The sequence below is a fragment of the Squalius cephalus genome (genome assembly GCF_949319135.1).
Source record: "Squalius cephalus genome assembly, chromosome: 17".
Taxonomy (NCBI): domain Eukaryota; kingdom Metazoa; phylum Chordata; class Actinopteri; order Cypriniformes; family Leuciscidae; genus Squalius; species Squalius cephalus.
The window spans coordinates 39590-55143 of record NC_137138.1 but is presented as its reverse complement, the minus strand read 5'-3'; the positions used below and the strand labels follow the sequence as shown (position 1 = coordinate 55143).

The following is a 15554-nucleotide window of genomic DNA, read 5'->3' as shown; positions in this document are numbered from 1 at the left end:
TCTAAATGTTCATGTTAATAACTGAAACTGTCACTGTTGGATCTAGTGACAAAGCGAACGGCGTGTGCACTGCTATGATAAAAGAATCAGGAGAGGATTATGGGAAATGGAGAACACACGCCTGCCGTTATGAGCGACCTTACATGTGCAAGAGAGCTTTGAATAGTAAGATTCCCTCTGTTGTGCACGAGATAAAGGATTTAGCACAATTCTGTTTTTAATGGCATTTAATCATTATAAATGTGCCTTAGACTGTTTTGGGTTGAGTGAAAAATGCTCTTTTGTTTCTGTCCCTCCAGCCATTTGTCCTCCTGGATGGTTGAGTTTCTCTGGAAACTGTTACTGGTTGGTCAGTAACCAGAATCTCTTGACCAGCTGGTATCTGGCTCAGACCAAGTGCTTTGACATGGGTGCAAACCTAGTGACCATCAAAAAGTGAGAATACTAGCTGAAGTTTAAGGGAGATTTGCTTGGATTGTAATGGGTAACATTCATTGCTCATTTTCAGTGTATGTTTTCATCTCTAGTGAGGCGGAGCAGTTCTTCATTAATGCACAGTTGCCTGATTTTCACCAGGTAGATTTACCTGATCTGTGGATTGGGATTTCAGGTGAGTGATGCATACAATACAATATTTTACCCTAACCCTTATCCAAACGAAGCTCGTCAAATGCTACCCCTGGAGAAAGAAACAAACAGTTCAGCGACAGAATGAGAATTTTAACCAAAATGTTGTTCTTGAAAGACAATAAAGATGGTCTCTGATCAGAAGTACTATGATCTGTATCAGTTATCTGTATGTGAACAATCTTTCTGATTTATAACACCATCAGATAAGGACCAAGATGGGACATTTAGGTGGGTGGACAAAACTGCAGTTGAGTTTTCAAACTGGAGCCCAAATTTCCCTCAGAATACAGCAAACCAGTGGGACTGTGGCCAGATTTACACCGGTAAGATTCACGGTTGTCAGGAAGACACTCAATGTCACAATGTTAGTGAAAATCTGAGCTGAATCAGTTTTTCTTTCTTGTAATAGGAAATTATGCTGGAAAGTGGGAAAGTACCAACTGCTTTAAAAATCTTGGATACATTTGCAAGATGGCAGGAGGACAGAATGTGAAGCCCACTTCAGCTCCAGGTGAAAGTCCCACACACTCCTTTAATCTGAATGAACAGCTGTTTGTGTATGTTCAGGCTGACACAAGCATTCGCATGACGTCATCCAGTCACGATCTGCAGTGAAATGATGAACTTACCGACTGGTGTTTGGCTCTGGGTCAGCGGTGCGGAGTTTAGTTCCAACCTGCTCCAACACAGATACACCTGGGCCCGGTTTTTCAAAAGGTTTAATCCGGATAAAATTGATCCGGATTTAGTAATCCTTTTTTTTGCGATCCGTGATCACGTAATCCATCTTACTTTTGAGCCAGTTTTTCAAAGCAACATTGGATTGGATCAATCTGATCTGGATAGAAACTTTTCAGGATCACCAAATCCTGTTTACTAGAGCCTTAAATGGAACCAACAGTGTAGCCTACTGGCTTACCAAAGAACAACAGTTGGCAAAATACCGGTGGCCACAAATAACCATTGTTTATTTTAATTTTAAGACACAGAAACACTGTAATAAACAGAAACATTTTACTTTCCTTATTTTGTTATAATGTTAAATTGCAGATTTTGTTGTTTTACCATATCTCATTAGATGTGACATGCTTCATATATGCTTCAAATATGAAGAAATGTATATATCATCAGTAAACATTGATTTTGTGATCATTCACTTAAAAAAAAAACCTCTCTGGTTTTATTTGGTTCGAAAAATCACAACTGAATCCACCCTTCTGATGGGATCAGGATAATCCTGTTTTTTTGGATCAAATAGATCCCAAACCGAGTTCAAAGTTCTGAAAAACCCAAAGGGCAGGTTTGATCCAGATCAAATTTAAGATCGGATTACATGATCTGATCTTAGTTCAGAATCCCTCTTTTGCTTTTGAAAAACCCATTTCCAAGATTTGATCCAATCCGTGATCCGAAATCCCACTGGATTACTTTTGAAAAACTGGGCCCTGAAGGACTTGATTAGCTGGATCCGGTGCGAAGCTAAAAAGTGTGCTTGACTTGAAGCGGCGCCGCACAGGCCGATCGGTGTGTGACATTAAAGTACCGCAAGAGATGTCACACACCGACCGCTTCAAGTCCAACACAGCTAAACTCTGCAGGGCTGTGGCGTTCAGGAACTGTGTTTTGCACCCCTTGTTTCGGTTTTTTTAGTTTTTGGTCTGAACAGTCAAATCAAATGTGAAAGCAGTTCAATTAGAATAATAATTAGTGTCAGTGTTGTGTTTTTCCTGATACATGTGAAGTTGGAGGTTCATTCAATGTTTTTCTGCAGACTCACACTGTGATGAAGGCTATCTGCTCTTCGGCGAACACTGCTATCACTTTGAGACCGAAACAGTCAAGACTTGGCAGAACGCAGAAAGTTACTGTGTGGCTCAAAACGGACACCTGGTCAGCATCCACGACCAGGAGACCGTCAGTTTTCTGACAGGTGCGACGCAGACAGAAGGACCTCTTTAGAACAATTGATCATCCAAAACACAGTTTTTTGCTCACAAAAGAATTATATGTGAAAACATAATGTTGGTAATATAAAGTATTTGAGTTATTTGTTTCATTGGGTTCTTGTTATCTAGTTAAAAAATAACAAAGTAGGTCAAATTTATATCGAAATAGAGAGAATTGACAAATGTTGAAGCGTCACCGTATATGACGTCTTGTTTCTCTGATCTCACAGCACACATGAGCAGGTCTTCCTGGGTGGGTCTTAATGACATCGACAAAGAGGGAACGTATGTGTGGACCGACGGAACTCAAGCAGTAAGTTATCAGACCTTAAACTTCATCAAATGAACCAGTACGTCTGACTGAGAAAGCTTCTGGTGCCTACCTGAGAAATGCTAAACACTAATTTGAGTTCAATCCTGTCCCTGAAGAACGAGCACTGGTTCTGGATGCAATAATTTAAAGCTTTATTTTGAGCATGTGTGAACAGAAGTTCCTCTGCTCTCGGTAGGGCTTCCTTCCCTGGGAGACAGGCCAGCCCGATAACTGGCAGGGTAATGAAGACTGCGTTCACATTCGAGGAACTGAGCACCACGATACTGGGAAAATCAACGACCTGCCCTGCACAGCCACTTACCCTTTCATCTGCCAGAAAGGTGGGAGCTTTTCCTGTGTGATCAGTCTTTTAATTAATTGGTTAATTTATTGTTTACACATATTTTTCAATGCACTGTTCTAGTGAAATATTGATTTATTGTGATTTTTTTTTTTGCAGCCAAAGGTCAAGGGCCACCCGCACCCCCAACTACCGGTCCAGGTACAGATTATATAATCAATGTATTCAAATCCTGAAAATCGTTAACCCCTTAGTGTATGCACAGTGGCCCATTAATCTTCAGGATTTTAGGATCCAGAAAAATGTAAAGCTAATGGTACTATAGATTTACCGCTTGTAAATCTAATGTGCACAACACGGTAAGATGTTTTTTTTTTCTATTGAATGACAAAAATGCTCTTTGGATCACGCTGGAGAAGTGTTTTCACACTTGTTTTCAGTTTTACTTCCGGTTCATTTCTGTCTCTTCGCATCTGACTGTAAGTGTCCAATTGTTCCGATCTTGAATTTGTTATTTCATTTGCTGCCTCTGTCAGGCTGGAATGCGAAGTGCGGATCCTGGGTCGCTGACCCGTTTAATGATTACTGCTACCTGTTCACTACTCTGTCCATGAGAAAGTGGGCTGATGCTCGCGCAGACTGTGTGAATCAGGGTGGAGATCTGATCAGCATCACTGAGCCGTTTGAACAGGGCTTCATCCAAGGTAAGTAAGCTGACACAGTTACATTTGGAGTTACTTTTACAGATCCGTTTCACTCACTTCTGACATTCACGCAACTCAGCTCAGATCCAGGCGGTTCCCACGGGAGTCTCTCTGTGGATGGGAGCTCATGACTCCATCACCGAGGGCGGCTGGACGTGGACAGATGGTTCTCCCTTCCGCTATATAAACTGGGCTACAGGTGATGCTGACAAAAGAGTTTTGTTTCATTTATCCAGATTCACGTTAAATGGAGAAAATAATCTGCAACTTTAATTTACTGTTAAAGGAAACCCTGATGATTATTACAATGAAGACTGCCTGTCCATTTTGATCAACTCTGGAGCGTGGAATGACGATAACTGTGAGAATAAGAGAGGATATATCTGCAAGCGTCGTGGTATGTTCTGCTGCCCTGTTCATGCCCACAGAAATGATATGTAGTGAAGTATTGATGCCAGTTAGAAAATATGTCTTCTCTCTTTTCAGGGAATACACCCGAGCCTCCTCCGCCACATGACGGTATGTTTGGCTTCTGTTTTTTGTGAGACTCGCATCTCTAGAGCCTTTCTGAGTTTTTGCTTGCCTTACTCTAGGTTTCTACACCGCATACACCTGTCAGGACTCCAGCTTGGTCCTTCACTGCTCCCAGAACAGTGTCATCAACATCCAGTCGGCTTTTTACGGTCGTCGCAGTGACAAGATCTGCCCGTATGGAGACGGAACCTCTGGTAAATCACAGTACTAAGAGTGTAAATGAGTAGGTTTGAATAATACAGTATTTCTGACGTACTGATGGACTTTCAGGTGTGTGCACTGTTGAGGGCACGCTGGCTCTGGCCAGGAAGAGCTGCGATAACAGAGAGTTCTGTTTCCTATTCGCACACGCTGACACTGACCCCTGCCCCACCGTCTCCAAATACCTGGAGGTGGTTTACAGCTGCGAGCAGAACGGTGAGAGAAAACCTGTGTATGAACGAAATGACAAGACATTTTTTGATTTTTTAAGTGACATCATCCCAATTAAAAAGAGGTTTAGGTGAAGAGGGAGAAATAGAACTTCTAATACAATATACTTGATGAGTATGTGTGCTTCCAGTGTGTTTGAGAGGGTTAGGTGTGGAGGATGGAAACATCTCGAATTCAATGCTCTCAGCATCCTCATCTCTCAGTGGAAAAGGACCAGATAAAGGTCGTCTGAAAGGGGACTCCTGCTGGATGCCCTCTGCTTCTGGTCTGTCTCCTTAACATTTGAATCACCCATGATAAGGCTTTAGGTAGTTGAAGAAGTCCTTTGCCACTTCTGTCTGATGTTCAAGCTCACCCTGTGTGTTTCAGCCAACTCCTGGATTCAGGTGGATTTGGGTCAGCTGAAGAAGATCACCGGGGTCGTCATTCAGGGCTGTCCATCAACAGATCACTGGGTCACTAAGTTTAAGATCCAGACCAGCTCAGATGGCCTGAACTGGAATGACTACAGCAGTGACGGCGGGGTAAACACGTGCACACGTACACACACACACACACACACACACACACACACACACACACACACACACACACTAATAGTTGTTCCGAGGAGCATCTATGCATCTATCTGTGAAAAGATAGAGTTCATGCAATGCTGATGGTGATTCTGTCACAGGAGTATCCGGGTTCTGTGGACAGGACGACTCCAGAGACGCGCTTGTTAGGGACGCCGATCTCCGCTCAGTCCATTCGGATTCTGCCGCTGCAGTGGAACGGTCAAGCAGGATTGCGGCTGGACGTTCTGGGCTGCGTACCGGACTGTGAGTTCAACACAAAATCTTTTAAACTGAATAATCCCTGTATGTTCTCAATGTGTATTAAAACAGTCTGTTTCCTCTTTTTTGGGGGTTGTTGCTGTTTCTTTAGATGCTGTTTCTTGCAGTGCAAAACCCAACCTGGACCACTCCATAGACAGAATGACGTAATTATTGAGTCTCTGAATGTCTGAAACACTGGTCCTCCTGGTTCATCCTCCAGCATTGCACATTTGGTGTCTCCATTATTTAACACACCTGATTCAAATAATCAGCTTGTTAACAGAGTGATAACCCTAACACTGGACACAGAGAATGCTGTGGAATAACTAATACTCACCTAAATCCTTCAATAGTGCATGTTGAAGAGCAAATGTTTTAGATTTACGTTTTACTTTGAATCACATTCAAAAGCATTTCTCTTTGTGTTCTTGTTAATTCCAGGGTTCACTGCCCTGCTGGTTGTGCCAGAGAGACGTATTCTGTGTTTGGGACAGATATGTATCGTGGGGTATGAGTATAATAAATTATAACCTGACCCCTTGATTCTAGTGTAAGCATTGACCACGTTAAATACACATGAACCAAGCGTTTCATTTGAGGATTTTTCTTATGAATCAGGACTCTAATATCTGTGCGGCTGCGATCCACGCTGGAGTGGTTCTGAATGACATTGGAGGAGACTGTACTCTGCTCAAAGCTGACGGTCAGAACTTTTACAGCGGATCCACCAAGAACGGCATCGTATCCAGACAGTAAGTCTCCTCAGCCTTCTCTGAAACACCTGCTGACGAGTCAGATATAGAGTGAAACATGCAGTGTGATGGGTTTCAGGTTTGACGGGCTCTACTCTGTGTCCTACCACTTTACTGATGGAGGTGAGACAGAGTCTTCTAACTAGCCTTAACATCATTAAACACTGCACAGCTCTGAATGGTGTGTCTCTTTCAGAGCTTAGGTGTTCTGGTCCAGACTGGTACGAGTTTGGAGAGTTCTGCTATAAGCCGTTTGAAGAGAAGAAAACGTGGCATGGCGCGCGGACGGCCTGCAGGCAGCTGGGAGCCGATCTGGCATCGATCATATCCATGACAGAGCAGAGCTGGCTGGAGAGCTACCTGTATCTGGGTACATGTGTTTATTGGCTTGTTTGGGTACAAATAAACACCAGTTATGATTGAAATCGCAGCTGGATCCTTTTCAGCCTCCTTTTTTGGCTCGCAAGCTGCGTCACGTGTTCAAAGTACTGGGAAGCTTGTAACAAAATACACAAGTGCTCACAGGAGACGCATTTCAACATACAGTAGTCAAGTCAAGTCACCTTCATTTATACAGCGCTTTTAACAATATGGATTGTTTCAAAGCAGCTTTACAGTGATAATAGGAGATTAGAGTAACAGAGATTGTTTTGGCTTTACAGCAGCTCTAGAAAAAAGTTATTGTCCAGATAAAGTTAGTTTTGATTGATTCACTTCCGTTGCGAAGATCATTAGTTATTAACTTAGGGGCCGCTAACACGACACCGTTCTCACAGGAAAACCCTTATCGCGCTCCGGCCGCTCATCCGCACAAAACAGTGCCTGGTGACTCGAGAACGCACTCCCTGAAATAGGTTTGAAGGTGCAACCGATTATCCGTTATCTCTGCGCAAACCATACCCAGTAAACATGTGAGTGTGTGTGTGAAGACTTTCCTCTTTGTTCCGTAAAACAGCCACCAGTGACGTGTGGATCGGTCTGAATGATCTGGGCTTCTCAGGTTTGTTCTCATGGTCAGATCATCACGAGGTCACGTTCACATACTGGGCTCCCGGAGAACCCAACAACCACTTGGGCTTCAACGAGGACTGTGTGGAGATGTTCCATCAGGTACTGCACTCCGTTCACTGACAAACACACCTCTAGAATTAAACACTGGAGCATGAATGTCAGCATAATGCTTTGTGTCTCAGACGGGCCGATGGAATGATGTCACCTGCACGGAGTTAAACACCTACATCTGTAAAATGCCCAAAGGTCACTATCCTCTGCCCTCCGTCCAGCCCACCATCTACGGCTGTCCTCAGGTCAGTCCTGTGCGCTCGTGGGGGGACAGCAGTGACTCTGGGCCTGTCCAGCTGACCGTGTGTGTCTGTTCTGCAGGGCTGGGATGTCTTTGAATATTCGTGCTATTGGTTTGAAGAAGCTGCTAGAAGCCGCGAAGAAGCCAAAGTGTTCTGTGAGAGTCGAAACAGCACTCTGCTGCATATCATGGACCTGTGAGTGTGTGTGTGTGTGTGAGTGAGTGTGTGTGTTCATTTACAGGCATGAACTGCTTCTGTACCAGTATAGCTGTAGTAACTAAGCTGCTGTTGCTCTGTACAGGTATGAACAGGCTCATTTTACAGCTCTGATGGGCCGATACTCTGGTGACTGGTGGATCGGGCTGCGGGCGAGAGGAGGCGAGGCGGGAGTCGACTATTACTGGGACAACAACGCTTTACTAACTTACACCAACTGGGGCCGCAACGAGCCGAGTAAATCAGCTGAACTTTTCTGTCCTAGATGTTACACCTGAGCGCTGTTTAGACTTCAAGACAAATAACATCATCATTCACAAACCAATCAGACTTTATTGTATCTCTAGATAACCATGCTGGATCATGTGTCACTATGACGACGGCCCCGCTGGCAGGATTCTGGAATAACAAGCAGTGTGAAGAATCATTTCCATTTGTGTGTGAAGCTCCCAGGAACGGCATCACTCCGCCGACAGCCGCTCCGACTCCGCCGCCGGTGACGGGATGTGAGAGCGGCTGGGGTGGAGAGCCTCACTTCAGAAACTGCTACAGGGTGATTCAGTTTTGTCTTTTAATGACTATGGTTACATGCACACCAGAAACGCAAGCTAATAAATCTTTGTTTACTGCAGGCCAAGTGTGTAATTGTCTTAAATTGGAAAGATATCCAAAGGCCTTCCTTTAATTATTGGGCTAAAGATACTGGTGTATAATGTTAGTGTAACGGGGTTCAGATGTTATGGGAAGAAGGAGGCGGGAACCGGCGAACATTCAACATTTTAATAAATAAATAAACAAATACAAAAATGAAAGTAAAAGCCAGCAGCCCCTCACGGACGACTGCTGGCAAACACAAAACAGAAACAACACATCAAATAAAATTCAGGCCTGTCCTCTCTCGCTCTTCACTGTCGTCGCTCCTCCTTTATGCTTCCGCTCCTCCGTGAGAGATGCGAGACCGGTGCGTCGCGCACGTGTCGCTCATTATCAATCGCGCCACCGGCCTCGCGCCGTCCTCCCACGGCCCTCGACCTCGTCGTGCTCGCCACAGTTAGTATAACAGGTCCTTCATTTATTGGATGCGATGGTCTGGATGGTCAAGATTGAATCTTTAGTGCCTTTGTTGTCATTGTCAATCAAATAACATAAACGACATTCTCCGGTTAGACAGAGAGAGAGAGTGGGTGTGTTTCAGAGAGAACGTCCAGGATGAGCTGTTTTCAAACGTGGTGAATGTTAAAAGTTCCATGTTTTAATTGTCTTCTCGTTGATCTATTTGTGTTTGTGCTTCTGCAGTTGTTCACAGTGGACTTTCCCCAGAAGAAGAGCTGGCAGGCGGCTAGAGAAGACTGTCTCGCCCGCGGCGCCGATCTGGTCAGCATCCACAATCCCGCGGAGGAAATTTTCCTCTCCAGCTATTCGAAGGGAAAGACCAAGTGGATCGGACTGAGCGTCAGCCTGGTGGAGGGAGGTTTGTTTGCTTACTGCTGATTCGCTCAAGTACTGTAAATAATACTTAGTTTGGCGCAGCGGACCTGTGTCTAACCTTCCTTCTCCAAGGTTACCACTGGAGTGATGGGACGCCTGTAAGTCATACAAACTGGGGCCACGGTGAACCGAATAATCACAATGGGCGGGAAAACTGTGTGGAGATGGTGACCTCCGACAACGGGACGTCCTGGTGGAACGACCTGAACTGCGACGCCCACCAGGACTGGATCTGCATGATTGCTAAAGGGAAGAAACCGATTATACCACCGGTGCCTCCGTCCCCCGTTCCAGGTAGCTATAGAAGCTATTCTGACCAATGCAAATCTTTGTGTGCTCCATTTCTGGAGTTCGTGTTTGGAAAATATGTTTAGGAAATTGGAAGCTATTAATTTGTGAAATCTGAGAAAGAACGGTTTGATTGTAAAAAAGGTGTTTGTTTATTTTCTTTCAGCTCCAGAATGTGGATCGAACCCGGGCTGGAGGAAGAACAATGGCATCTGTTATTACTATAATGACACCGATATCGTGGACTTTCACGTGGCTCTTGTGAGATGTTATGAAGAAAAAGCTCAGTTGGTGTCTATCGCTGATGAAGCCGAGCAGTCTTACGTGGTCAGCCTGGTACGGCTTCAGTTTGTTCTATTGCTCCAGGCTTTTGAATGTTTGATCAATAATGCTTTTGTTTTCTTCTCTGTCAAGCATTAGTGAGGTTTGGATGGTCGTAATGGTCTGTCTGGCTTGATGTTGTTGGTTTCAGGTTGGCACCGGTCAGGCGGCGGCAGCCTGGATTGGCATGAGAATGTTCGGAGTTGCGGGTGGAGAGTATCTGTAAGCCTTAAAACATTTGAGTGTTATTAGTGCTTGTCTTTAACATATTCTTCGGCATGACGGTCAGCTGTTTCTCTGTGCAGGTGGGTTGATCTGTCTCCGGTGACGTATGTGCACTGGGGTCCCGGAGAGCCCAACGACGCCAACGGAGAAGAACAGTGTGTCCAGATGAACAGACATCCAGGTGCAGTTCATGCACAATTATTATTTCATGCTAGACCCTTCATTTAATGTACACGCTATTGTACTTCATTTTGACATGCCTTATGAATACTGAACTTTACTAGAATCTAAAACTTCAATTGTTATTATTGATGTTCTTATTTTACGGCTGAAAACCCCAAACATCATCTCCTTTTCTTGGTTTCTTTTAATGGATGCTTCTGTAACAAATGACAAAAGAAGTAACACATGAGATTTATAAACTATTTCTGAAATCAGTACAAGAAATACAGCATGAACAACAAGAAAAAAAAACACAATCCAAAAGGAGTGTGTGTGAGTGTGATGCTTAAGAACCATGATTCGTTTTAAAAAGTGACAGATGTGGATCACACAGACTTCATTCTTGTGTTACTTGTACATTTATCAAGTGTAGCTGTATATTTATTTATTGTATATTAACACATATGATGTTTTTAGTGTTCGAGATCAAAGTGGTTTAAATGTGAACGGTTTCGGTTTTTTCAATAGGTTCATGGAACGATGCGAACTGTGGACGTGCCAGCGCTGGTTATGTGTGTAAGAAATATCCAGGAAATGACCACACGCCTCCACCTCCAACGGCATCATGGGAAGGAAACTGTCCCGAGGGTACATCTGCTATAAAGCAACATATATGAATCAAGGACAGGCTAATCTGGTGATGGTTCAGGGATTTTTGAAGACGTTGTGGTTTTTATTCTCCCAGGATGGATGAAATTCCGCAACAAATGCTACATATTCAAAGGAAACCACCACCATCAGTCTGAGATCAAGGCCAACTGGACTTCTGCGCGGGACTGGTGCCGACAACAGGGAGGAGATCTCGCCGTCATCGATGATCAGAACGAAAATGGTACTTCATGAGATCTCATAATAATCTACAGTATTTGTTAATATGATTTCAATTGTAATAAAAAGAGCTTTAAGTACAGTGTTTCCAAGGTGAGCCCTAAATTAAAATTTCTCTTTTTATTATGATGGCAAAACCTTCAGGAAACTCAAGTCTAGATCATGTTCAAATTTCTCTCAGATTTTGTGGCCAGTTATCTCAGGGATCTGGTTGTGCCCGTTTGGATTGGTTTATCCGATTCGCTGCATGAAGGGAAGTTTGCCTGGAGTGATGGAGTCAGTCCGGTCTTGTACACAAACTGGGCCGATAAGGAGCCAAACAACGCTGACGGGAAGGTGAGAAGATCCATATGGGGACCAAATTCAGAATTTGACAACTGGATTCTTTCAGTTCATGAGTTGGAATTTGTAATCAAATTTGCCAAATCCCACAAGATGTTGAATTTGAATAAAACCTATAAAACCTGAAAACTTTTCAGCCCATCTTGCAAAATATGTCTTCAGTAAGCTTTCATTTTCCAGCTAAAAAATAGTTAGTTACTTAAATTGAATTTAACCTTCAATTAATTTACTTCCATTCACTTCTGTTCCCCAAAAATGATTTGGCAATCATCTCAATGATACTGATGACTGAACTATGATATAATGAATGTCAATGATTATAGTATTTAATGGTAGCTGAAGTGGAGATGATGCTGAACTCTGGTGTCTTTCTCTCAGGAACACTGTACTTCAATCACCCATAATCACCTGGTCACGGGCCGCTGGAACGATGAGCAATGTGACCACGAGCGAGGATGGGTGTGCTCTAGGAAGAAATGTACTTATGTCTTCATTTTCAAATCTACTGTGTGAGACTAAACGGTGCTAGTCATGTGTTCCAGGCTCCAGGAACAGGGCGGGGAAACATGACAAGAGTTTAAAGAGTTAGCGATCTGAATTGTTTCACATATCAGTAGATCTCCTCTAAGTTTTGACGCTTGTATCTCCTGCCGTCTTCCGCAGCGAGCAGCATTCCCGTCCCGCCGCCCACAAGCTCGCCGTGTGCCTCCGGATACATCACCTGGTACAGCAACTGCTATAAGCTTGTTTCAGAACCCAAGACCTGGGAAGAAGCTCAGCAAGCCTGTGTGAAGGAGGGTGGAAACTTGGCCAGTGTGGACATGAGTTATGACCAGGCCTTCATATCTGGAGCCGTGCAGCAGGGCAAGACGGACGCCTGGATCGGACTTCGCCGACTGGTACAGTAGATGATGATAATTACATACAGTAACTACATTACTCAGCAGACGGTGAGCAGACCTCAAGCTGTCGCTCTTCTTCTTCAGCCTGACAGCGATTCGTACAGATGGTCTGATGGTTGGCCCGTCTTCTTTACTCACTGGGGTCCAGGAGAACCGACCAATCACAAGGGAGAAGGGTGTGTCAGCATGCACGCGCCCTCACACTTCATCCAGGGCACTTGGAATGACACGGCCTGCGATGATGCCAAGCCTTACATCTGCAAAATCACTAAAGGTAAAGCTGAGAAAAGATGCTGACAGACAAGCGTCAAGCCTTTCAAATCAACTACAAATGTCTGTCTGGATTCTCTCTGCAGAAAAGCCTCCGGCGACGCCGGCTCCGGGTGATGGGAAGTGTTTGCCAGGCTGGTGGACATACGGACGTCACTGCTATTTTGCATATAACGGAAAAGTGGGTTTCTCATGGCCAGAGGCGAGACACTTCTGCCAAGAGGTGAATGGGGGCGAATTAGCCTCAATTCACAGTCGAGCTGAGGTGGAATTCATCAGGAATATCAATTACACCAAGTACCACTATGTTTGGATCGGCCTGACCAGAGATCGCTCATGTACGCAACAGAGCTGTTTATCTGAGTCTTTCATTGATGTGCATGAGCTGTAGATGCTGTATAAGATACGCTGATCATGTGCTGATGATTGTGATTGTAGTTGGATGGGGCTGGACGGATCTGACATCTCTGGGCTTCACCAACTGGGCTCCTGGAGAACCCAATGAAGCCGTTCACGATGGCGACTTTGGCAAAGAGAACTGCGTTGAGATGTATCACGACGGCACCTGGAATGACAACAACTGTGTGCAGAAGAGAGGCTTCGTGTGCCGACACCGGCAGTGTACGTCACATCATTCACACGCTCTGACTTGGAATCAGTTTTCAGTCCGACACCAGTTCATCAAAATTCTGATGTATCTAAAACCTTAAGATAGACCTAGCTCATATGAGCTGACAAACACAGTTCAGAGAGACGAGACAGAAAACGCCATCCAGACCAACCTGATCCCATACTGTCTTTCTTTTGCTTTCAGATTATGTGACAGATGATAATGGGATCGTCATCCCAACTGACGCATCAGCCAGTGAGTTCATACACAGACTGCTTTTGAAATAAACTGTGTTGTTGTTGTTGTTTTTGTACCTGAATCTGTTGTTTGTGGCGCAGCGGACAGCGGTCTGATCGCCGGGGCTGTTATTGGGGCTATTGTGTGCGCGGCGCTGATACTGGCCGTCATGTACTACGTCTTCAGTGTGAAGGGTGTAAGACCAGGACAAATCAGCATCTTCAAACAAGAAGCCAAGAATATCGATGTGGTAAGTTTCATTAATTTTGACTTGACCACTTGACATCTCATTCTAGCCAACGTGACCAAACCATGTTCTGCAAGTTTAATCTGAATAAGAGATTCAATCTGTTAACAGCCGGCATTCACTAACCCGAACTTCGCTGGAGAATCTGAATCATGATCTGCGAGAGATTCATCTGCTCCTGTACAGAAACTAAAGCACTGGAACATGTTCAATCAACACTGAAACTCAATCAGCATCTTATCATTTCCTGTAGATTTAAAGCTGGTTTTTGTGTATGAGTGCTTGTATTCTTGATTTGAAATTTGTTGTGGTAATGTTTATTGTCTTGTCTGTACAGTTGTTTCTTGAAATAAATTTGAAATGTTTACTTGCTTTATATTTCTGAATTTACTAAACAGGATAAGATGTAACTGCTTCATAATGTAACTGATTACATTTGATTACTTTTCTAGTTTTACCAGTTTTCAACTGGTAATCTTTTATAAACATTTAAACCAGGCAGGGTTAATCTCTAAAAAACAGAGATTTAGTTATAGAATTCGCTGATTTTCTATCAAGACTTGATCAGTAAAGACTTCCTTATATCGGTAAAAAAACTTTAGTGTGCTAATGTTGAAAGTTCAGAAACACTCATACTGTACAGCAAACTCATGTCCTGACAGTGAATGTCAGTTTCGACAAAAGTAACTGGAAATATATATATATTTTAAAGCAACCCAGTAAAGTAAAGCTAATAGAACTAGATGTTTCAATCCCTTTAGTAGGAAGCTCTTGACAGCAGCAGTCAGTGTGGAGGAGGGTAAGGTGTGTCACTGGGGTCATCAGGTGTTCCCGTTCCTAACCCTAACCCTATCCTTACGCCTGACCCAGAGCCAGTTACTGCTTGTTTCGGCAGCGCTTGACATGGACTTGATGGCCTGTTGGAGAGAGCGACCTTCACTCCTATTTCTCTCAGCAAACTGGTGGTAGATGTGGCAACAAATCCCCTGCATCCCACCTCTACTGGGAAGAAGCTGGTCTTCCAGCCGGTTTTGGGATGCTGCGGCTGCCAGGTCGGAAGATTTGTTCTTTTTCCTCTCATAATTCTGAGGGAAACACAAGCTTCTTATCAAGGTCCACTTCCAGATTCCAATCCTAACTATAGATTGGTACTGTACTGTTGAACATTGCAAGTGATTCAGTCTTCCCTGCTCACGTCACTTGTATTTATATAGTACTTTATGCAGATTGCTTCAAAGCAGTTTTACAGGAATTGTACTCAACTCATTGACATTCACATTTTACAGCGTGAAAAATTTAATTTTAAAATTTCAACATTTGACTAAAAAAAAAAAACAACCTCAAAATGATTTCGGTCATTAGTAAAGCGACTCTCCACCCATTTACTCACCTTCATGAAGTCATATAACTTTCTTGTGTGAAACACATTTTTAGGAGAACTATCCCTTGAATTAAACATGATCTACTTTTAATATATTGGGTACTGTCTCCATTTTCAACACCATTAATCAACTTTCAATTATTAATCATTAACAATGGAATAGAGCATACCATTTTCCACAATAAATAATTAACATTAGATGATCATTAGACTACAGAGGATTAGTGATGTTACATTTGTCAC

The 15554-nt window shown here is 43.6% G+C and overlaps 1 protein-coding gene across 1 annotated transcript; it reads left to right on the top strand.

Moving 5' to 3' along the window:
• Positions 1-1101: 1101 nt before the first annotated feature.
• Positions 1102-14305, top strand: LOC307144747 (macrophage mannose receptor 1; the record flags this gene model as incomplete). Its single annotated transcript, XM_079847308.1, has 40 exons — positions 1102-1141; positions 2402-2560; positions 2807-2889; positions 3086-3230; positions 3350-3391; positions 3727-3894; positions 3974-4093; positions 4181-4291; positions 4381-4413; positions 4488-4622; positions 4699-4845; positions 4991-5125; positions 5230-5384; positions 5537-5681; positions 5788-5842; positions 6120-6186; positions 6297-6430; positions 6510-6553; positions 6627-6800; positions 7386-7540; positions 7624-7737; positions 7814-7929; positions 8036-8187; positions 8298-8503; positions 9247-9421; positions 9511-9732; positions 9893-10062; positions 10199-10269; positions 10353-10453; positions 10963-11082; positions 11180-11326; positions 11504-11658; positions 12043-12142; positions 12328-12563; positions 12651-12840; positions 12923-13174; positions 13275-13457; positions 13651-13701; positions 13785-13933; positions 14042-14305. 40 exons carry the CDS (start codon positions 1102-1104, stop codon positions 14084-14086), a joined length of 5202 nt encoding a protein of 1733 aa, XP_079703434.1. The 3' UTR covers positions 14087-14305.
• Positions 14306-15554: the final 1249 nt, after the last annotated feature.